This window comes from Balaenoptera physalus (genome assembly GCF_965194825.1).
Source record: "Balaenoptera physalus genome assembly, chromosome: 5".
NCBI lineage: Eukaryota > Metazoa > Chordata > Mammalia > Artiodactyla > Balaenopteridae > Balaenoptera > Balaenoptera physalus.
The window spans coordinates 59,242,461-59,267,043 of NC_138884.1; the positions used below are offsets into that span (position 1 = coordinate 59,242,461).

The 24,583-nt window shown below is 38.1% G+C and overlaps 1 protein-coding gene across 1 annotated transcript in view; it reads left to right on the forward strand.

Annotated features, from left to right (window-relative positions):
- BTC (betacellulin) overlaps positions 1–24,577 on the forward strand; it is a 35,935-nt gene extending 11,358 nt beyond the window's left edge. Inside the window, exon 2 of the mRNA XM_082464020.1 lies at positions 20,413–24,577. Within this exon, the coding sequence (XP_082320146.1) occupies positions 20,413–20,522 (110 nt within the window). The 3' untranslated portion in view covers positions 20,523–24,577. The remainder of the gene's footprint in view (positions 1–20,412) is intronic.
- Positions 24,578–24,583: the final 6 nt, after the last annotated feature.

Consider the following 24,583-nt stretch of genomic DNA (forward strand, 5'->3'; position numbering starts at 1 on the left):
CACAAGCTAATACGGGACAAGGTTAGGGTGATGTGCCAGCAGAAGTGTTATGGTAGAAATGACTATTTCAGGTTGATGGACATTCTTCCTTATTTACTATCACACGGTACTTTATTTTTTTCTCAAAACTTGTCAAAAGGCAGAAATGAAAAAAACAAAACAGAATTCTAATCCAGTGCTGTTGTAACTCAGGGTAGCCTAAGTGTGCAACTGCCTTGTTGAATGTTTGGTTTAGGGAATTGAATTCAGTCTCTAGACTCCCTAAGAGGCTCCACTCCTTGCAAAATGCCAAAGGATGTAATTTGTTGACATCAGTGTTTCCATTAAATGGTCCTATTTAACTTTTAAGTCTCATTCCTAATTTAAGTCACATGTTATCTTATTTACTTCTTGAAAAGAATGTGAGCAATGGCCGTGTGATGTTCTAGGTGCGCGCGCACGCGTGTGTATGTGTGTGTGTGTGTGTGTATGTCACAGTGAAAGTGCCTTGAGAGCTGGCACTGAGCAGACCTGGTTCCAGCCTGACCTGAGTGAGACCTGGTTCCAGCTTCTGCCGTTCTGTGACTTGAGACGTCTGTAAGTTACAATTTTCTGGGCATTGTTTTTCTCATTTATAAAATAAACGAGTTGCTTTAGATGAGACTAAGGTGCTTACCAACTTGACATTCTGCTGATCTTTAACGAACATTTCTACTGGGAATTTAAGAGAAAATTTTTTTACAATAATATTTAACTTCCATTTACTGGTAATGGATCTTTGTTTCCTGTAAACTTTACCTTAACAAAGAGAACCATGGATGCTTGCTTCTTAGGTAAACATGGTAAAGGGGCAATAACTTTGTTTAAAGTGTTTTTTTTAATCTTGAAGAAATTGGACTCCCTATTTATTCTGTTTTTAAATTTCTCCCTCTCATCCAATTACTATAACAAACTAAAGCTAAAATCATAATTAGTGAAAAAGGGAAAAAAACGTTTCTTTTTAAAAAAATGAGTGAGTTTGAAGGTCAAAAATATGTTCCCCTCCTTATTAAAATCTAAACCATTAATATATGTAAGTTGGTTTTTTAAGTTCTTCTTGAGAATATGAATGTATTCATGATGTAATATCTAGGTTTCAAGTTGTAAAGCAAGTAGGTGGCAGCAGGGAAAATTCTCATTGTACAAAGGAAGTAGCTGAAGCCCCACACGGTGAAGATTTTAGAATTTGCCCCTTCAGATATGCTTTTGGGCTTAGAAGGGCATTGGGAGTTTTTTTCCTCTTCAAAAATTCCAGGTTTCGCAGGCCACACTTGCATATTAACAAGTGTTACAAATCAAATTTTGCTATTGCTCCATTCTCAGTTGTTGTGTGGAAATTCCCAAATAATTCTGGAAGAAAGATCCCAATAATGCAGGCAAGCTTTGTTGTGCCCGCTGAAGGTGGCCCTGCTGATGCTTGGCCTGCAACTATCTGTGCTGAGGTCAAAGGTGCCCAGGACAGAGAGTCCATGTGTCTGTCCACGCCCCTGGCACTGCCCCATCTCTGTTGAGACTGTTCACCCCAGTACCCCATGCTCCTGAAATCCATGGAGAGCCCAGCGGGAAAGCCTCATCTTGTTTTTTTCTCACCCTCTAATAGTAATCAACTCATGAATGTCACTAGGAGGCATGAATGTCACTAGGAGGCTGAGGGGACAGTCAGAGAAACAGCACCAAGCTGTAGTCCGAGTCACCCTTCTAATCCATGAACCATGCTTGTCAACTTCTCCGCTAGAATTAGTGTCTTCCCAGGAGGGTCCAAATAAGCCAGCATCTGGGCTGCATGCAGTTTAGGCTTAAGCCACGATCCTGATACACTTCTAAAACTGCAGACAAACCCCTGGATCCACAGAGAATCCATATTCCAGTTGGTCAACAGTCCCCCAAAGTAAAATTTAAGAGGCAAGTCATCTGATTAAAATGGCTATGCTTTGGACTGCTAATGACTGCAGTTTGCCCAGCCATATCTGTGTCTTAAAAAAGGAATCTTGGTAGCCCAAATGAACCTATAATTGCTAGATTTTAAAGAAATGAGATTTTTTAGATGGTTGGAGAGAGATTGGGTATTTAATCTTAATTTACATCAGTTGGGTAGTAACCTACTTTGATTATCAGCAAGATCAAGTCAAATAGCGAAGAAGGACTTTTATTCATTCTTTACATTTTTTTGAGAATATGTAGTATATTATTTACCTGACCTGTAGACCAGAAGCAGTGATTCCGAAACAGTGACAAAATGTATAACAATGTTTGTGTTCAGCCTTCTTATTTCAAAGTGCCTCAGTTGGTTGTATAACAGGATGAGTTACTAATATAGCATTTCTCTCTTTGCAAAACCATGGATTTACTCATTCCATTAGCCTTATGTTTGAGATGTTGAGATGTATAAAGAGTTCCTGGCACATAGTGGGAGCTGAAAACATATTAGTTAAATGAATGAGTGAATGCAAGTGGCTGTGTGTGACAATGCCCAGGCGTTAAAGGAACAGCAGTTTCAGTAAAGAAAACAGTTCTATTTCTTGTTGGCAAAACATGCCCACTACTCAGAGATGATGTAGAAGGTTGTGTTTCTTCATCTCTTCTTACTTGGGACTTGCTTCCCGTCTTGATAGACATCCTTTCACAGATGGACTTTTGTTTGGCAAGTAGTAAGTCTACTTCTGTTTCTCATGTTCGGTAATGCTACCTATCTCTCATATATTTGGTTCAAGGGCAGATCTCATCAGTCAAAATATAGGCTTTTCAAATAAGTGTTTCAAGCGGGGAGGGAAAAGCATCGGACTCAGGGCGTTCTCCAATGGTTCATTAAAAAATGCCCTTTGAATTCTGTGAGGTGTGAGGTGATTTGCTCTCTTATTTGGTTAGAATTTCTTCTAATGCACATGTGTTTCATTAGCTGGGAGTAACCAAGTTGTTATGTTCACGGGTTTCTGCTTAGTATTAAATATATAAAAAACCTTTGGTGGCGCCTGTAGAAGTTGAGATAGGTTTGCTGGGAGGCTGAATGCAGTCTGACTTAGTGTTGAGGACTTCTCTGGCTAATGTTATGTGTAAATATTTCACAGCTATCAATTGTCTGGATTCCTTGATGGTTAGATCTAAGTACTGTGAACCACACCGTCCAGGCCTGTCCAGAGTAGGAGAGGAAGGCTTACCTCTGCCCCTAGTGCAGAAAGCCCACTAATAAGGACAGGAAATTGTCATTAGAGCTGAATGAGGCCGCTTTAGGAGACCCAGACTCGACTTGTTCATGACCACCTTCCTGCTGAGTTTCTGACATTTGACTGGTCCAGTCTCATAGGGTGACAGACACAAGATGTTACTATGCATTCAGATATCTGTTTAACCTTGGGTATGGAATCTCATCATAATAACTCTTTACATTCTGGAGACCTTCACAATTGAAAGAGCATTTTCATACCATTACCTCATTGATCTTTACACCAAAAATAACAGCAGAGCAGTTATGTAGTATGCATGCTGGGCATTATTCTAGGAGTGTAATAACTTGTTTCCCCCATATGACACTATCCACTGAACACACAAGCTAGACATAATGGATTATTCCCATTTGTAGACAAGAATATGAGGCATAGAGGCATTAAGTAACTTGTCTAAGGTTCTGGCTTTATGAGCCTGAACAACGAGGATGAAGTGACAGTGCCTGGATCATAGTAGATAAATATTTGTTGCTGAATGGGGGAGACAGTGGGCGATAGGGCACTAAAGTATAGTACAAGGACATATCAATGTATTTAAGAGGAACCCAGTTCTCCTGACTTACTTTAAAAGCATTTAAGTTCATTCTAGCAGTCTCCTACCATCTTTGCTTTCTCTGCTGCCTACCCATACATCTGTGGCACCCCAGGCTCTGGCTATACCTCAAGTTCTTGGGCTCTTGGCTCTTCATCCCAGCCAGGAAACCTGCCTACTCATATCCCAGGCCCCGGCCATCCCAGCTGGTAGTGAACAGTTGGCACTGATCAGACCAGGTGTTTTCCTTCGGTCTGTGCCTAGAATCACGTTGGCCATCCTACTCTGACCCTATCCTTAAATGAACCTGAACCTGTGGGTGACTCCTGCACTTTCCTGGACTGCTTGCGACACTATGACACTTAGGGCACACTCCTTAGGGCAAACGGAGAGAGGTGACCTTGCTTTACATTCCCCCTGATTGGACCTGTAGGCCTCTTCCTGAGGAGTAAAGAGAGCATATCCTGGGTCAACGTGATGTTGTAGTCAAGAGTGTAGACTCTGAGCCAGACCATCTAGGCGTGACTCCCCTGCTGCTGCGATTTACCAACTCCTTAATCTTGGACAAATCTCTTAAACCCTCTTGGCCTCAGTTTCCTCATCTGTGAAAGCTGACAGCAATAGAACCAAGAGTATTATGTGGACTAAGTGAGTTACTACATAAAGCAGTTAAACTGTGCCTGGAACATAGTTAAGTTCTGGATTAACATGAGCTGTTATAATGGATAATTGGAAAGCACAGAAGAAATCATTAATTTAAAAAAATTTGGATTTTTAAATTCTGGGTACTTCTGAAATGTAATTAGGGTCTACCAACTGGTGGAAAAACTTTCCCTTGCTTTTATTTCTCAAATTCCTGCTCCCATTAGTTATGAAATAGGCAATAGATAAAAATTCTCAAGAGTTCTATTTTGGCTGGCTTTGATAGGAAGGAACAAATGTAAGAAATGCCACTGCAAAAGCAAAGTGCTTATCTGTTTCTAAAAAAAAAAAGTTTATAGATTCTTCTTCAACTGCCAATTTTGATCCTAGTTTTATGCAGTGAAAAGCTTTCCAGCACTTTCCTGGCATTGATACCAAAAGCCAACATCTTAAGGTGAATCAGATAAAAAGTGAGCCTTCACTAGCAGAGAAAAATGAAATATTTACAAGATAATTTTAATACTTCTAATCTCATCAAAATGGGGTTGTCTCATTTATTGGGGTTATACAAATAATTGCCTTAACTAAAAAGAAATAAACTGTCATTTTGGAAGAATGAATGATGATGCAATGTCAAAATTCATTTCTAAATGTCAGACAAATGGAAAATAAACAAGTTGTTTTAGAAAAGTTTTCTAGTGACAAAATAATTTTTTTAGATTTTAAAGAGCAGACAGCCATGCATAAATATTCAGTTTTTCCATAATAATTGTCTTGTAACATTGAGAAAGTTACTTAATCTCCCTGTGCTGCATTTTCTTATGTATAGAATGATAATAATGAGAATAGTACCTATCATCTAGGGACACAGGAGTGTTTTGAGGATAAAATGGGATAATGCAGGAAAAGATTTTAGTAGAATAGTTGGCTAGAAAATGCTCAATATTTATTAATATTCTTAACTATGTGAATATGTAGATAACTTTTAAAGTATTTCATAGGTATGTCTAAAAAGGAGAAATAGAATCATTGTGTTCATTTAAGCCAGCTGGAGTGTGTTTGTACTTTGATCAAAGGAAATTGCTGTAATATTCACCACTGGAAGCAAGCAAAGGAAAAAAAAAATAGAAATCATAACCATGCTTTCAACAGTTCTTTAAACAGTTCCATTAGAATGTAAGTACGACGATGGCAGGGATTTTTGTCTGATTTGTTCACAGCTATATTCCCAGTGCCTAGAGGATTATTGTGCATAGTAGGTGCTCAATATATATTTGTTCAAAGAATAAATCTGAATGCACACAGCCCAGGAAGTTCTCCTAGACCCGAAACTTCTCATAGCGCGTCGCAAAGATCTTGACGTAAACCTTGTAATTTCAGCATGTGCGCATGCACACGCTTTCCTAGCTGCCACAATCAGAAACTAGAACTGTTCTCCAGCATCTGTTTATATTCCATCTTTAATGTCTTCGAATTTGCTAACAATGACTTATTTTAGACAGTTCCTCACTGAGATGGCGGCTGTACCTCCTATTCCGGAGTAGGCTGACCTGGTAGAATGAGATTTGCTCATGACATTGAGATATTGACTACCACCATCGGCAAAACGGGAACTTATCCAAAAGCAAGAATTTATCCCCAACCACTGTGGCATAGTGTTGGGTCGGTTGTTGGGAAGTACAGTCTTTATTTCTAAAACATGTAATAATGAGGAAGACATAGCTAAGTATTTGTACTATTTTAAAGTGTGTCTAATACTATTATAAAGTGTGTCTAATACTGTGTTTAGCATTAAGGAGAGCTGTCCAAGTCGCTGTCTTTCCAAAAAGAGTTTGTATTATATTGGGTATAAATGTTCATCAGAAATGAAACATCGTATAGTAAGTAGTTCAATACTTAACAGAGTTTAAATTACCTAGTACAGGCTAAACATCTCAGAGAAGGAGAATTTATTATGGGCTGAAGTGATTGTGAAAAAAATATCACCAAGGAAACAGGGAATTGAGTTAGTTTTTCCACGATGGTGGTAGAGGAAAAAATTGGGAGAAAAATTAGAAGGTGGATAAATTAATTACTTGTTTTCTTTTTTTTGGTGCAGCAGAGAGTGAGCAGACTCAAAGCATAGAACAAAGAGTTGATTTTGTGTGGTATTGAGGGAAATATTGACTGAATAAGGACTTGTTTTTCAGAATGAGGACATTAGACGGGATCCTGAATTTAAAATTTTTTTTTGCCGTTGAGTGTCCTGGTTGTCATGCCTTCGGCTCTTTGGTCCTGAAGGGTTTGCTGGAGAAAGCAACTCATCGCTGGCCACCAACACCCCTACCCCACCGGTAGCTTAACCTACACCCTCCCCCAGGATCCTGAATTCTCAATGCAGTGACATCTTTGCAGGATTTCCTAGGAATTGGAGCTAGGAGGTTTTGTCATTTACATACATTTATGCTTTTAATTATATGTCAAGACCTTATTTTAAAATATTATATGGTCTTCTACCTGAGGAACCTGTTTTAATTCTGTGGAAATGTCTACACTCCATTTTTACTGGAGGCCCTATAGCTTGGTGAAGAGCTAAGTACAGATCAGAGGCTGACCTGAGTGGTTTGCTTCAAGGTTCCTAACGATGTACAGCTAGGTTTCCTAAGGCTGAAAGTGGATCATAACCAGGGGGTAGCCCCACACCCATCTTAGAGTAGCAGTGTCACCTGGAGAAAGAGACTTATCCAAGAGGACAGATTCAGGGAACTGGCTCATGACCACATAACACTTAGAGAGAGGAAACTAAATGGGAATGAACTTTATTCTTCTCACAGAAGACCTCACTTTATTCTATGATAACTCCATTCTCTACCATTAAGGGCATCATTTTGTCCCTAACTCATGTTAGAAGGACTCCTTCTTGGGAGTGCAATAATAATGGATAATGGGTAGCTACTGTGATATTTTCAATAGGGGAATAATACAGGGAGTGCAGTAGTTTTAAGATTGCTTTTACCTAGCCCAGAAAGCCTGGACCAGGCAATGGAGAGAAAGGAATAAATTCAATAAATATTTCTAAGCAACAATTTATATGACATAATGACTTGTCTAAGTAACAAAAAAAGAATTAAAGCTGTTTCCAACACTGTTAACCTGGGAGAGAACAAGAATTTATGGTGCCATATGTGAAAGAGAACTCCCTTTTTCTGGTAGGGATGTGAACTGCTTTTGAGACATTCAAAAGTCTTATGAGCATTTGGAAATATGGATGTTGACTTCAAATTAGAGCAGTGGACCCCAGGTCTGATTGTTCTTCCAAAAAAGCAAAAAGTACAGATTATTAGGCCTCTCCCCAGACCTACTAAAGTCTGGTTGACATGTCCCTATGAATCTAAATTTTTAAAGACTTTTCAGGAGAAGAAACAAATTTTCCTTATGGAATAACTGCAAATCATAGAGGTGGATACTCCCCCCTCTAGGAGGTAGAGCTTAATTCCTTGACCTCTTTGAGTGTAGGATCTGGATTTGGTGACTTTCTTCCAGAGAATAGAGTATGAAAAGGAAAAAAAATAAATAACTTTACAGTGCAAAAATCTGGTGAACACTACCTTAACCAAGTGGTCAGGTTAAATGTCATCAAAGATGCCAAATTCCTAAGAGTTTTGACACATAAAAAGGACATTAATGGAAAATTGATGAAGTCAGAATGAAGTCTTGAGTTTAGTCAATAGTAATCTACCAATGCTGGTTCTTAATTTTGATAAATGTACCACAGTAGTGAAAGATGATAATATTAGAGGAAATGAAAGTGGGTGAGGGGTGTACAGGAATGCTGTGTACTTTGCAACTTTTCTGTAAATCTAAAATTATTACAAAATTAAAAAAAAATTATTACAAAAAGGGTTCTACAGGAAATTTTAATGGCTAGCCAGTTTGGACAATCATCTGGTTAGAAAATAGGGCTGAAAATATAAATGAATCATTTAGCTGATTATAATTTCAGGCTCTAGCACAGTGCCTAGCACACAGTAAACCCTCAGTACATATTTGTTCCAACACTAAGTCTATGGGTATTTCGTGAGATCAAATGGCATTATGAAAAAGAAAACCAAGGCAAAATCATAGATAGAAAGTAGAATGGTGGTTGCCAGGGATTGGGGGAGCAGGAAATGGGGAGTTAGTGGGTATAGAGTTTCAGTTTTGTGAGATAAAAAGAATTCTGGAGATCAGGTGGTTATGGTTGTACAACAATATAAATGTACTTAATATCATTGAACGGTATATTTTTTTTTTTTTGAACGGTATATTTAAAAATGGTTAAGATAGTAAGTTTTATGTTGTATATATTTTACCACAATAAAAATGATCAGAAGAAAAAGAGGACTGAAAGTAGAGTGTTGATGGCACCCATATATGGTGTAGGAGTCAGAAAAGTAACTGGCAGAGTTGAGTGAAAAGGGAAGGATAAGTGAAGAAGCCAAGAGGAGGGTGAGTTTTAGATGGAAGATTTGGGAAGATGAACCATATCAGATACTGTGGAGATGGAGGAGGCTGAGACTCAGGAGGAGGTCATGGTGAGTGAGCTCTGAGGAAATCACTGATGCTCTGGAAAGACAAGAGACAGGAGATTGATGGGGAAGCCAAAGACACACACACGCATACACACACACACACAACTGAAAGGATAGAAGGATAGAGGTCAGGGTGGTGGGTAGAAAAGAGAAAGTTTTGGTTATGAGAGTCAATTTCAAATAGTTGAAAAGTTGACCCAACAAAGGTTTCCTCTGTGTAGTTCAGAGTATACAACTTGGATTAATGAACTAACATTCCTGGAAGACAGCTCTCATATTAATTTAGGACATTTTCTCCCAAATAGAGCTCTGAAAAAATGGAATCAGCTGCCTTGGGATGTGGTGATCTTCCCAAGCCTGGGCATGTCTGTGGTCTGGATTGCATTCATGGGAAGCTGTGTAGAGGTGATTCTTAGGTGAGGTAGGATTTGGACCAAATGACCACCAAAGGTTCTTATGACTCCATGAATTATAGATACTACTATAATGTTACTTCATTTTGGGAGTACTCTGGAGGTTGGTACTGTCAGCTGACTTCTCTGCAAGGAGAAGACGCACGACAGATGGAGACCTGGGGAGCTAATGGTAAAGAATTTTGAAAAAGAAAATCACTTGAGTGACTTCACTCCTGGCCGACCCAAACCGTATTCCACCATGTCTTTTCCTGAATAGAAATATCAAGGTTAACATCACCAATAATGCCATGTAGATATCATGTACCCCTCATATGATGTGATGAGAGGACATCTTGGGATATAGTATCAATCCCTTGCCCCAGGCTCAGTTTTTGCCTTAAAGACGCTGCACTCTTTATATTTTACCATCTATTAAGATAATAATTATGACCTGGGATCCTGTTGTGATGGGGAAAAACCCTAGCATAACTATAATTGATAAATTATATTGACAAAAATTTCAAATGTTATTATTTCAGGAGACAAATTTCTAACATCCTATGATAGGAAACTTCTGTGAGAAGATTCTCTACTTGTTTTTAGATAAATGATAATTATCCAGTAATAGAGGGTAAGAAGAACAAAATGTGATTTAGATGCCAGGTGAAACGATACACTTTCCATTTGCCTCCGCCGAAGGGTAGCAAAAGAAATGCACCCCGTTCTTTCTTAACGATTTCTACCCAACAGCATTCACCACTATTAAATACTTCTTGATTTCTAGGTTAGTCAGCTGCTTTATTCAGGATGTGGTGAACAGACATTGAAGTTTCAACTGGAAACGTGGTGTGACTATTTCTTAATGAGTCATTTTCATAGGTCACACAAGAAAATCAATTGAATTATTTCACAGTCACACTACACACATCAAGAAGGCCCTTGTTTCTTGATACTTCTCTGCATAATTCTTCACTCCAGCTGGACATCTTTACTTATTGTCCCCCCAAACACACTCAGCTCATTTCTACGTCATTGCCTTCGGTCCAGTTTAGTTTCCAGCTTCTTTTGTGAGAGTTTTCCCTATAATTTCTTCAGCTTAACATTGCCTCTTTTTGGAATTCTATTAGAATTTATTTTCTTTATACCTGGCAATTATACTGTCTGATATTGATTGACTGATTGATTGATGTTTCTGGTCTCTGCAAATGGTTTGATCAATAAAGATAATAATGGGTTAATGTTAAGTTTACTTGAGTTATCCTAACTCATTTTAAGGGCCTAAATTCTGGGGCTTTTTCAGTTTGGGAGAGTGTCTACTCTGACACCCTATGTTCTTTTCTTTACCATTATTAAAGTTTGATGACTGTTTCCTCATGGGTCAGAGGCTGTGTTATCGCTGGATCCAGAAGCCAACTCCACTATTCCTCCTCACTTTGCACTCAGATAATCCTCCTTGATAACAAATTGTTCTTTTTCCATGGTTCCTTTTGCCTCCTCTCTTTGAACTATTATGGAAATTCAGTGATCCCAGAGCTTTTCATTTAAAGCACTACAATGTCTGACTGTCTGGTCCGGCCTTATCATAAAGCGAAAGAATTCAAAACGTCAAGTTTTGACAACTGATGATCTCTAAGAAACTAGCTCTAGGTTGCTATAGGGTTCCCATTCAATTTAGTCATTGTTGTCACAGATTTAATAACGGTCATGGCAAAAATAAAAAAGGTTGATTTACTAGCAAAGGCATTATCGTGGTGTTGACAGCTTTCAGATATATGAGTTAGTTTATGTATGACAGGTTGTTAAGTTACTTCCCTCTCTGGGCTTTAAAAATATAAGAGTGTGGAGTTCTTTTATGAGTTAAAAAAATGTTATCCATCATTCTAAGCCCTTCTTAAACACCAAGATATTGTTTCTACCATTTGGAATAGAATTTTTTTTGGAGGAGGAGGAAGGAGGTCATATTATACTCTCCTGATTTTGAATGGACATAAACTATTTGTGAAGACCCTCTTATTTTTTCTCTACCCTTGTCTTGGCCTCCCCTCCTGGCTCTGAAAATCTGGAAGCCTGTCTTTCAGTTTTATAGAATAGGCAGTCCTCCAGGTGGTGTGATTTGAGAGACCTTAGAAAAATCCCTCCTTGTCCTGGATCAAGGCTCCCCCAAGGTGTCCTGATGCCCCCAATCCTCACTGTACTGGGACACAAAATCGTGCACTTCTTAAGGGCCTTTCAACTACCTCCCTTGTCCCTTGATCAGCTCTCCACTCATACCAGCTTGACCCTCTTTTGGGACTTCGAGGCCATGTCCCAGGGCATGTGTTCTGGCCTCTCACTCACCAAGGGACCAGAGATTGGGGGAGGCAGCACCCAGTGGGGAAAATTTTGTCCAAAAGAAAATGGACGATGGAAGTGACTGGGGCAGAGAAATTCCTCCTTCATTCTTTCTTCTGTGAGCTACTTCAAGACACAGTTCCTTTCTGAGCCTTTTACATGGCCCATGGATGAGTGAATGTGTCACTCATTTCAGTGTCTTTGTGGCTCACTCTGGAGCTGCACCCAGCATGATGGGTACACACATTGCATTGCTTTGCCTCCTTCTCTGCTTGCTTCCCTTTTTCTCATTCTCATGGCCCAGAGCTTGTGTCTCCCCAATAAAGTGATAACCCCTTAATCTGTGTCTCAGGCTCTGCTTTCTGGAAGACCCAGGTTGAGGCACTTGATTCTAGAGTATTTCTGTTGAGTTAAGCAATTTCTCTCCTTGCAGGTCTGCTTTGAAAGCGAATACATTTAGAAAGGGAAATCTATGAAGAAATTATGTTCTATTAGGGGAAATGTTAAAGCAGTAAGAGGATACTTGTTTATAGGAGGGGAAAAGACAACAACAAAAAAAGACAGAAAAGGAGTTAAAAAAAGATGAAGGAGAACATCAATGTCAAACTTAATCTATTTCACACTTTTTTACTCAGCCACCCATAAGCTCAATGTTAAACAGCATTTCCACCACTTAATGTATTTTTTTCAGCTCCATTTTAGACATGTCCTCTTTTTGGACGTAGAAAATACTTTTTGTGTATAGTATGCATACTCAAGATTCTGTTTTTCTTTTTGACAATAAAGATACATTGGGAAATTCCCCAGATGCTTATAGTTTTTACTCCTAACGTTGATTTAAATTTTAAAATTTTGTTAACTTTATTTTTCAGAAATTAAAATTAGATTTCTAATCAAATATAATCTATTTGACTGTTAAATAGTATCATCTAAGATCTGACTTTATCTGTTATATTTGTATCACTGAATCACTTAACTAACCAACTGAATCATTAACTCCCATCTGACCTAAACACCATGCTGAGTAATGGCAGAACTGTGCTGAAAATACAAAGAATCATATATGCAGAAGATGACATATTTCTATTAATCAGTTGAGGTGCATTAATGTCAAATATCTTTTTAAAAACACTGGAAAAAAGCAGCATGTGGAAAGACCAACATACAGATTTTCCTCATTGAACACATATGTATAAGTGCACTATAGAAGTATAATATGTATGTGTATTTATCTTTTGTAGTTTGTTTCATAAGCATATTTTATACATAAGTCAAATCACATCATAAATGTAGAAATTTGTCAATATTCATTAATGAGAGTTGAGAATCTATATTTTACTAGAGTAATAAGAATTCTGTTTTTACTTCTGTTCTCTTAGAGCTGCTATTTTGTTGAGTGCCTATCTTGTGCCAGGCATTACTGGGGTTAATAATTCATAATTTACTTTTTGCACTTTCTTTAAACAGATAGTTAAATCGTTACCATGTAAGTTATATATTATGGGCCTCAGTTTACAGATGGGGACCCTGAAGTTCAATGCTGAGTAACTTAATCTTATCACAAAGCTGGTGATTAAAAGGTACATTCAGGATTCAAATACAGCTCCATTTGACTTCAAATATCTTTTTCCTATTAATCTATACTGCTTCCCTCTCATATAAATGAATTATCAGAGATCTGACTGTGAAATATTCTTCTAATTTCTGCTTATATTCATAAATTGACACATTCTCTGTTGATTTACAGTTGAATTGTCTAATGGCACATGGAGTGTGGTTTGATTCCTAAAATAAGATTGATGTGATGTCATAGGAAATCACTGGATTTAGTAAACACAAGTAGAAGTTAGGGTATCTAAGAAGATATCCTAAGTTATCAGAATATAGACGTATGGACATTTTGTGATAATGTTATGTTTATTTAAAAAATATAAAATGTACTTGGCTCTAAAAATGGAAAGTTCAGCTCAGAGATGAGGCAAATACAACGTATATGACTGTTTAGGTTGGTCACATTTGATCTTTTTAAATAGTTGACCCAGCTGGTGTATGACTTACCTCAGCGTTAGCAGTAACTTTGAGACAGCGAGTCATGTTCCTTGTCAAGCTGTGTCTCTTTGAATGCTTGTATTGTCCCCAATGACTTCATTCTCCAAGATGGCTGATGGGGATAATACTTTTAATACATTCTGTAATTTTTAATTTGAGAATTTCAAAGTGCATAAAACTAAATGGAGCTTTGACTCACTAAAGTAGAATTGGGTTTCTTTTCCTTTTTGTCTTTAATTTTATGAGTGGATTTGGTATTTAAAAAGCAACCCCAGAAATAGGGACTCAATATCCAGTCACTTAGCAAATGCAGCTAATCTAACATTATTTTGTTTTATTTTGTTTTTATTGCTTGAATACATCTGAGAATTCTGCAGGTCATGTGCAGCAGGGAGGCATGGATAATAGGCGGAATGAAAGAATAAGAAAACAAAGAGATTGTGAAATATTTGGATGACGGGTAAAATTTAACACAATAACATTTAAAACGGACAATACAAAATCATTTCTCAGGTTAAAATTAAAATGAAACAAAACAGAGCAAAAACGAAAAGAACAAAATAGCCGTCAATACACAGTTTTCCGGCAGCATAAATGGTTTAAGAGCTTCTTTTTATTCTCAGCAGAATAAAACCCCTGTATTTAATGGAATAGTTAAAAAGGGCTGATATGCTATGGAGCTGCATTATCAGGAATATGGTGCCCGCAATGTGAGAGCTGAGAGCCCCACTCTATTCTGTCTTTGCCAAACCATGTAAAATGGCGCTGTATTTTAACCTTGTTTTGAAGGAGGATGTCAAGGCTTATGAGAGGTCTTGATGATGTCAGGTAAAATACGGTTGGAAGAACCAGGATGTTTAGCCTGAGGAAGAGAAATCCTTTCAGGAGGACTTGATCTCTGCCTTCCAGTATACGAGGATCAGTCACAAGAAAGAGAGATTAGACTTATTCTAGGTGATTCCAATGAGCAGAGTAAAATTATGGGAAGGCAAAAACCAGTTCAACATAAAGAAGCATTTGTAGAGCTTTAGAAATAGGTGCTTAATTTTTTTTGAGTGAATGAATGATTGTGAGTGAAAGAATGAATGAATGGTCTCATTGAAATGTGATGCCTTAGAAGGGAGTGAAGTCTCTGTGCTGAAATTTTAAAGGTGAACTTTCCCAGGGGATGTTTTTAGGGGAGCTGAGGGTTGGTAGGAGATGTGAATACCTCTAAGGGTCTTACTAATTCTGAAATTTAATATAATTTGTGACTCTTTTGAATGAAGATCTTATGTTTTCCGTATCTAAGTTCCATATTATGGTTTCCAGAGAACCATAGGTTCTCTGATAAAGATAATTTTAATAATGTATCTTCCTTTAAAAATTCTTTTGCTATATTATTTTACTTGATTTTTGTGAACTAGATTATGGAATGGGCAGGGAACCTATGATCCTAATTTCTCTTGAGGAAAAAGGTCAGGATAGTGTGTTAATTAGCTCAAGGTCACATGGTGAATTAATGACTGAGTTTGGTGATCTTTCCATAAAAGATAATGGTATTTTGCCTAAGAAATTTTTTAAGAAGTCAAAAATTGAGGCTTTGAGGCTATGCAATTGACTTAGATTAAAGGAATATATTAAACATGAAAGCTATGTTTTGGATAAAAACTATTAAAACAGTTTGGAGAGAATTGCAATGGTTCTCAACCAATGTAATTTCTCCCCCAAGGAAACATTTGGCAAGGTCTGGGGACAGTTTTGATTGTGACATCTCAGTGGCAAGTGGAGGAAGGGAGGGGGATGCTACAGGCATTTTGTGGGTAAAAGCCAGGGATACTGCTGGTCATAGTACAATGCACAGCATCCCACAGCAAAGAATTATCCAGTCCAAATGCCAGTAATGTGGAAGTTGAGAAACACATTAGATGTTTCCCACTCATTTTAACCAGAACTTGGATTTCCTTGAGCAATGAGGTCAGATGTATTGAATATAAAATACATTTAAGCTCTTATTTTCCAAAGACTTTCCATTCACTCAAAATAGAGTTATACTTGCCAGAATTACTAACTTTGACTGCAAAGGACTACATCGCAATTGCAGAAGCGGCCCTGCCTTTTGGGCTAAACTTTCCAACCTCTCTGCTCTGCTGTTAATTCATCCTTTGCCTCTCTCCTGTACCTTTGGCATCTTCCTGTCTTTCATAAGGAAGACATAAGGAATAATAATTTCATAATTATCTTTCATAATCAAACAAAAGCAAAATAACTCTCTTTTTTTCTGTACATATTGACTAATCTTAACCCCCCTCCCTTTCTCAGTTCAACATCTGTGAAGAGTAATCTATAATTATTTGCACAGCTTTCATGCCATTACTATTTCTTTAGCAAGATATTGCTACTGCTTTTTGGTTGTCAGATCTAATGCATATATTTCAGTTCTTATCTTTAATTCTCCATCAGTTTTTATACAGTTGACCAAATGCTTCTAGAAAACCTCTCTTCTTAGTTCTGTGGCTCTTCTTGATCCCTTGAGGACTCTTCTCTTTCTACCCCTCTATTATATTGATTTTTTTTCAGTATTCTATCTATAATCAGCTTTCTCTTTTCACATGGCTCTTTCTAACAGATCAATATGTGTGGCATTAAATACCAGTTTATTTCTCATAACTCCTAAATGTAGAACCCGTAGCTATGACTTCACTCCACAGCTCCAGATCTAATATCCATTTACTGTCTCTAAATGAGACACAGTCATCTCAAATTCAGAGTGTCTAAAACTGAATTTTTCTCCATGCCTGTCTTAGTCAGTTTGGGCTGCTATAATAAAATAACATAGACTGGGTGGCTTGTAAACAACAAACATTTATTTTTCACAGTTCTGGAGGCTGATAAGTTCCAGATGAAGGGCTCTAGTAGATTTTCAGTGTCTGGTGAGAGCCTGCTTCCTGGTTCATAGACAGCCATCTTTCTTTTTTTTTTTTTTTTTTTGACAGCCATCTTTCTGCTGTGTCCTCACATGGCAGAGGGGCAAGGGAGCTCTGTGAGTTGTCTTTTACAAGGGTCCTGATCCCATACACGAGGTCTCCACCCTCACAACCTAATCACCTCCCAAAGGCCCGTCACATCCCATTAGAGGTTAGGTTTCAACAAGAAATTCAGTCTACAGTAATCCTCAACCTGTTTGTCTTCTTGTATACCTTATATTTGTGATTGGTACCACAATCCAGACATTCACTCTAGTTACAAACTCCGGAGTCATCCTAGACTCCCTTTTCCTTATCTCCCACCCTAGCCCATTAGTCACCAAGTCGTTTTTTGTATTTCACTTTGTGAATATCTCTCGCATTCATTTCTTCTTCTCCATACAGATTCGTGTGCCATCACCTCATTTAGGTATGTCTGAATCACCTGTATTTGTATTAAAGCAACCTTTTCAAACTGAAAGAAAAGAAGATGATCATGTTGCTTCTCACTTAAAACTTTTCAATGACCCCATTTTAGCGACATAACAGAACTCAAAGTAACTAACGTGGCTCTTAGGCCATTTGTGACCTACCAGCCCTCCAGTCTCCTCTTCCATCACAAGCCCCAATCACCCTCCAAGCAAACTAGACAAGTTATTCATGCCATGTCTTTTTATAAGTTGTCCCTTTTATTTAGAATGCCCTGGTTCATTACAATTTTATTTATCCTTTTCTTAAAAATTAATTTTGTTTTTAATAAAATAATAAATATATACAGATTTAAAAAAATCAAATAGTACTAAAAAGTTTAGAACGATGAATAGCAGATGTTTGTACCTGCCTTCCTGCCTCTTCACCTGCCTAGAATCAACCACTTTTGACTCCTTAAGGTGCCTCTTCTGTGTTTATCTCTGTATTGCTAAACAGTATGCTATTTCTTGACTTGTCAGGTTTAGACTTTTACCTATTGAGATTCTCTTCTAATTCTAGTATAGTTACTATAGGGGTGATACTCAAAACACTTAAGAACTAGCACAGCACAGATTATGATTAATCACAGCCACTTTCCCCACATGGTCTGTGTTGGCTAATTACTGGTCCTGTTTTTATGACAAATTTTGTTAAATTATCAGTATTTACATTATTATTACCATATAAATATTGCCCACTGCTGAAACAAATAATGTACTATAATTATGTTATCTTGCTTACACAATTTTCATTTTCTAGAAGTTATTAATTGATGTTTTAAAAAATCATTTATTACTCATTAAAAACTCACCATAATTCCCGTCTTCTCAGTGAGTCTTTGCTGCTAAGGCAGAGTTGATTCCCCACTCTGTGTTATTCCTGTATTATCTCTTTTGTACTCATCACACTATACCTTATAGATTTGTGTGTCTATCTTCCTTGCCAAAATATGAGCTCCTTGAGGTTAGTGATAATATGTTATCTTTGAACCTTCAGTGCTGTGCACCAGTGCCAAACACAAAATGTTTAATAAATATCTGTTGAATTACGGATGGAACAGGAGTGGCCTTTGTCTTTGAAGCAACCTTCAATATTGGGTGGATGGTTTTGTGAGCATTTCTCCGATTTCTGAGTCGCTCCATACAGATCACTCACTCAAATGCCTGTCAGGGTCTACGCAGTTAAAATAAATGAACGCAGCAAGCCTGATGGGGTCTGTGGCATTTCAAGGGGTCACGTGCTACTAGGCTCTAGCCAGCTGTTGCCATGAAGGTGTTTCAGATCTGTGTTGCCAGACCTTCTGCTTTTTAAATAGAAGCAGGAAAATCCAGGCTTGATATGAACGGTCATGATTCAATTTTTAAAAACTAAGCAGACTAAGTAAATGGTCCTTCAGGCTCAAGCTCGATTTGGTTCATGACCACCAGCTGATGAAGATTATTAGGTGGGAGTAGGAGGAACTGTGTGCCCTGTCCCAGAGCCTTGAGCTTGGTGTCTGGTTGGCCTGAGAATGTCTCTACCGCAAGGGGTCCTTCGCAGGGGCTCTACCCAGTGGAATTCCTTTGCCAGCTGATACCAGCATGTGGAGTGAACCTTAGCAGAAGAGAGCCTGGGCTCAGCCTGCCGGAATGTTCAGAGGGCCGGGCAGGGTTTCAATGGAATCAGGACTTCCTCTGTTACGTGGAAATAAAGAATGATGTGTTAAATCATAAGCGATAGTGGGAAGGAGTAGAAGACTAAAAATTGTATACTATGTGCCAAGCCCTGTGTGTGCCTTTTCTTATGTTACTCAACTTAGGTTTTACAATACCCCTGAGGCAGAGATATTGTCATCCTCAGTTTGCAGATGTTGAATCTCTATGAGATTTAGTTTATTTTTCAATTTCCATCATCGGAACAGATCAACTGCAGAATTAATGCCTCTTAAATCTGCCCATGAAGAAAGCCCATGTATGGGATTTTAAAAATGATTTAAACCTGTTTTTATAGTAAAAAAAGAAGATGGTTAAAATTTTCCACTAGAAATTGATTGTTTAGTTTGTTTGTTTGTTTATAGATTGACCTAAGATTGGTCAATCTTTCAACATTTGTTGAATTTGTTGCCAACCAGTGGGCAAGTTACTCTGTTCCTACCAGTTACATAATAATGAGAATTTAACTGAACATCGATTATGTGCCAGCACTGTATTAAGTGCTTTGCACACTTAACTGGATGAATCCTCACAATGCTCTGAAGAAGAGATAATAGTCATCTCCACTTTGCTGATGAGGAAACTGAGAGGTTATAAAATTTGCCCAATGTGCATGGCTGTAAAGTGGCAAAAGCAGGTTGTGAACTCAGGAAAAATTAACTACCAAGCCGTCTTACCTCTCCTCCACTGCCCTCCCCTCTCCAACTTCTTATTATAGATATTTAAAAATATATATATAAAAGTAGAGAGAACAGCAGAGTGACCCTTGATATACTTACCACCCGGCTTCAAGAGTTACCAATCTGTGGCCAATCTTGTTTCATCTATGCTTTTCCCTCACTACCTCACAGCCCTCTTCCCTGGTTGGATTATTTTAAAGCAAATCAGAGATACGTTAATTTCCTTAATAAGTATTTAAATACATATCTCTAAGAGACATGGACTCTGTTTTTTATATCCAAACCACAATATCATTATCACACTTGAAACTATAACAATTTCTTAATATTCTCTAATGTCCAGACAATGTCAGATTTCCTTAATTATCTCATAAGTGATTTTTACTGTTGCTTTGTTTGAATCCGGACCCACGCAAGGACTACACTTTGTATTCTAAGCTGTCCTAACCTCAACACAGCGTTCCTCTCTTCCCCATGCCTTTCTGTGAAGTCTGTCCTTGTCAGAGACAGAGGTACTTAGCTGGAGGAATTTGAAATTTTTAAATAATTCCTATGAATTGAATATCTAGTTCGCATCTCCCCAGAAAGAAGCACACTCAACAATTTATACCTGAAAAACACTGGGTCCGTGTGGCATGGAGAAAATACATTGCTACACAGGATGTAAGTGATGCTGGCTTGAAAATTCTGTCTTGAGCCCTGAGCTTAAAAAATGAGCCACGCTGGCCTGTGTAGCCCTCCCTTGCTGCGGGAGAATGACTTGGAAATGGGAGCCACAGGCTTGTTATTTTCATAAATCGTCAGGACTTTGATAGAATCTTTCACATTGAGCACATTTTCATTGAACAAGTTTTCATGTTTGTTTTGGTTCTGTTTTAAAATTGAAGGTCTAGCGATCCTCCACTGTGTTGTGGCAGATGGGAATTCAACCAGGAGTCCTGAAAATGATGGCCCTCTCTGTGGAGATCGTGGAGAAAACTGCCCAGGTAATGCATAACAAGAGATGCATTTGTTTTTATCAGCCTTATATTCAACCTCAGAAACTTGACCCCCCTAAATTTTAAGTTGTTGATAATATAGTAATCATAAAACTCGGTAGTTTTTTGAGCACATGTTAATGTACCAGGTTCTGGGCTTTACATACGGTAATTCACTCACTCCTTGCAAGAACCCTATGAGCTGGATAATATTTTTTACTTTATTTCAAGGTGAAGCTAGAAAGAATACGTAACTTGCCAAAGGTCACACAGCTGATACATCACAAATCTGGGATTCACGCTCAGGTCTTTCTCATTCTAGTGCTTCCACTCTTCATCATTATACTATTTTGGGCATCGTAGATGTGTGTGTGCTTCAGCCTCTAGCATGTGATATCTTGGACTAGATTCATAGAAAGCTGGCATATTCTATTCAAATTAAAAAATTTTTTTTTCTATTTTATAACTTAAAAGAAGGGAAGAAGGCAACAATTTTAAAACATATTTTACCTTGGAGATTCCTGAATTAGTATTCTCAAAGTTAGTAGTCTGAGGCAGGGATCAGCCTTAGTAAAGAGTCAGATAATAAGAATTTAGGTTTTGTGGATCATGCGGTCTTTGTTGCAACAATTCTGCTCTGCCACTGAACTATGAAAGCAGCCATAGACCTATGCCAATGAATGGCCTTGGATGTCTTCCAATAAAACTTTATTTAGAGAAACAGGCTGTGGGCCAGATTTGGCTTTTGGGCCATAGTTGGCTGACTCCTGGTCTAAGGTCTGTCTGTCCTTTATAAATTGCATGGTCTGGTGTTCTACAGGAGCTGTTTCTTATTTTAAAACAAAACAAAACACAACAGAGGCCAATTGCAAAAGTAGGGCAGAGTGGAGAAGAGCCTCTTGTATTCCCTGGAAACTTCTCTGAGCTGGGAGTATGGTGATGTGGTGTAAGTGCTCCTTTCCTAGCACCCTGGGAATGTTGTAACTGAGCCAGGAACACGCTGAGCAAGTCATCCTGACGTGAGTCATCAGTTCCAGCCCAACCTTCATCTTTTTTTCCCTCCCGCTAGTGGGTGGTCTGGCATCGCTGTCTTAGGTCATGCTTGTGCGGGTCCTGTCACCCATGTAGTGAGAAGGACAAAGCCAACTTTATGTGTTTGTGTGCTTTTCTTCAGTCTGGTTTCAAATGTCTTAAATGACAGCATTTTCACATTTCCTTTGGGAGATTATTCCATAACCTGATGATTGACAGTGTTAAAAAATCTTCCTCATCCTCCTCCTAAATGTATTTTTAAATTCTTTTATTGTAGTAAAAACATTTAACGTAGGATCCGCCCTTTTCACAAAATTTTAAGTGTACAGTACAATATTATTAATTATGGCATCTGATGTTGTATAGTAGACCTCTAGAAATTATTTATCATACAGAACTGAAACTTTAAGAGGAGAGAGGAGAAGAGATGAGAAAGCATTAAGCCTCAATGCATTGCAAAATTTAGAGGTGAGGGGAGCTGAGGTCAAACCAGCACGGGAGAATGAGCAAAGGAGGTATCCCATGCATTCTTTTTTTTTTTTTTCCCCACATTCACTCTTGAAAAACAAAAGGAAATACAATTTTTTCCCTGTCGATTCTTCTTTGTCTCCTAGCCATGAATAATTTTAGATACATGAAATACACTCAAATCTCAACACTGGATTCTTTTTTCTTCCTTTAAAGGGCTGGAATGAAAAGGGCAGCTCTAAGTGAAGGTTCACTCCTGTAAGCTCAGAAATGGTTGGCACAGTCCTTCTGGTTAAAAGACATGCTGATCAGACCTGATTGGCCCCCCCCCCGTGTAAGCATATCCTAGTAGCCCAGGAGGGTAATAAGTACATCTGTGAGATTTATTTTTCTTTTCCTGGAGAAACAGACCAGTTCACATTTTTACAGGAAACGGCATTGAATGTAAGACAAATGGGAATCCTCAATTACAATAAATTTTCCAATTTTGCACTTTTTCAAGAGCATCATGAATTTACATTCCCCTGTCCCACAGAGATAGTTGGCAAGATAAGAAGGAAAATTAACTTAAAAAATATAAAACTTTCTTCCTCCCCTCTTGGCTTAAGAAGGTTGTAAAATGAAGAAACCCTTATTGGGAAGATGCTTAGAATATTAAAGCCTCAGGCTGTACGTCATAGAATAGGAGGCAACCTTTCTCCAGACTCTGCTGTGACCACTTGAACTCTTCTGTGCACTGGTTGTTCCCCCTATTTTTTAGGTCAGATATCTGTGTGAGAAGATGAATTTATAGGTATTTGTTTTCCTTCCTCTCTCTCCTTGGTAACACTTGTGGGACTTCTATCTCAAAATTTAGTATCCCTTTTTAAATCTCTTACACAGAGATTGAACTATGTATCTAACTAAAGGTAGAGATACAAGAGGTTATAAACATTGTAATGAGATTTACCAAAAATGCATTGTCATAGTAATTGTATATTACCCTTAGAGTTGATTTCAGATTTGCTGATATTAATATCATTTGCAAAATCATTAAATAGATTTTTCATGAGCATTATTGGAATAAATAAGGGAAGGTTTTCTGAAAAGTAAACCTAATGTATCAATTGTGAAGAGTTTTAATCACAAAGCCTGTTTTGGCTTGAGGTTAAGAATCATGTACAGAAAGACTAAGGAATCACACTGTTCAATCAAAGCATCCATCAAACTGAGGAAAATTCCATATTTAAACTAGGTTATTTGGGTGTCTGCTGTATTCCTCCACTTTAGTTTGACCCAAGGGAATCCATCACATGTCATCTAATTATTCATATGACACGAAGAAGGTGACCACTTCCTATCTATCTGCCCATACTATCAGTGAAAGCTATTCTTTTTCCTGATCCCTTTTACTAACTCTTAGAATCAAAATTTTGACATCACTGACCTGCAGTAGCCCTGGTGGTTTCTTATTTAATTGGTTGTAGAATCTTTGAAATACAGTGTCATGAGGAGTTTACAATATGTTACCTGTGGTGCCCATCTGCTTATAAGATTGTGTTGCGATCTGGTCCTCTGGTACATGTAATATTCTCCAGCAATTTTGTGGGACAAACTCACTCCCAGAGGAAGGTTTTGGTTTGAGGAATGTGGGTTGGAAAAGAGTAAGGTGGAAGGGAAAAAGATCGGTTAAGTTCCACCACCCCCAGTATCAGGGAAATCTTCACGGCTGTTACATTTTCAAGACCATACCATTTACTTCTCAAAAGAGAAACACAATACATGGGACTAATCATTCTTTTGTCATAAGATTAACCTTTCCTTTTTCTTGGTAAACATCTCTGGAATGGAAGGGTAGATTTTGCCATCCCCTGCCCTATGTCATCAGGTCTCATAGTAATCAGAAAATGTTAGCTTTCACAGCTATTCAATTTTCAGATAATGTGACCTTGATGAATATTAGATGAAAGCAACTGGAATTTTAGGTGCATTTCAAAAGGGGGAATGATGATAAGCCTTCTCATTACCATGAGAAAGAGAGAGGATCCCATTTGGGTTTTTTTTGGCGGGGGGGAACGCTGTATGTGTGATTAATTTTTCTTCCAGGTTTTAAAGTTCCAGAGAGAAATCACAGGACATTTTCTGCTTGGTGGCATGGAAGGGTTTTTAAATCCAAATAATGCTGGGAATATTTAAGGGCATGCTTATTTGCAAAGGAGAGAACTCTGTGAGCAATCAAAACAGGGCCTGGCAAACATTTCCCTGGCATGGATTTGTGTTGCTTGGATGAACCATGGCTGATCAAATCACTGCATCCAGCAGCTGCTGGTTAAGGCGCTCTCTGGTATCTTGCTCTGTATGGTGTTTATTAAAAGACTGGCTATGTTTAAAGGGGCGTGACAGCCAGAGGAATTAGTAAAGTTCAGGATACAGAGCCATATGGCTTATATTTAAAGTCAGGTGTGCTTTGCAAAGTAGAAAAGACCTTTCTGGAGCAAGGAGATCTGTCAGTAAGTCTTACTGCTTCTTTATGGGAGTATAGTTGATTTACAGTGTTGTGTTAGTTTCAGTTGTACAGCAAAGTGATTCAGTTATACATATA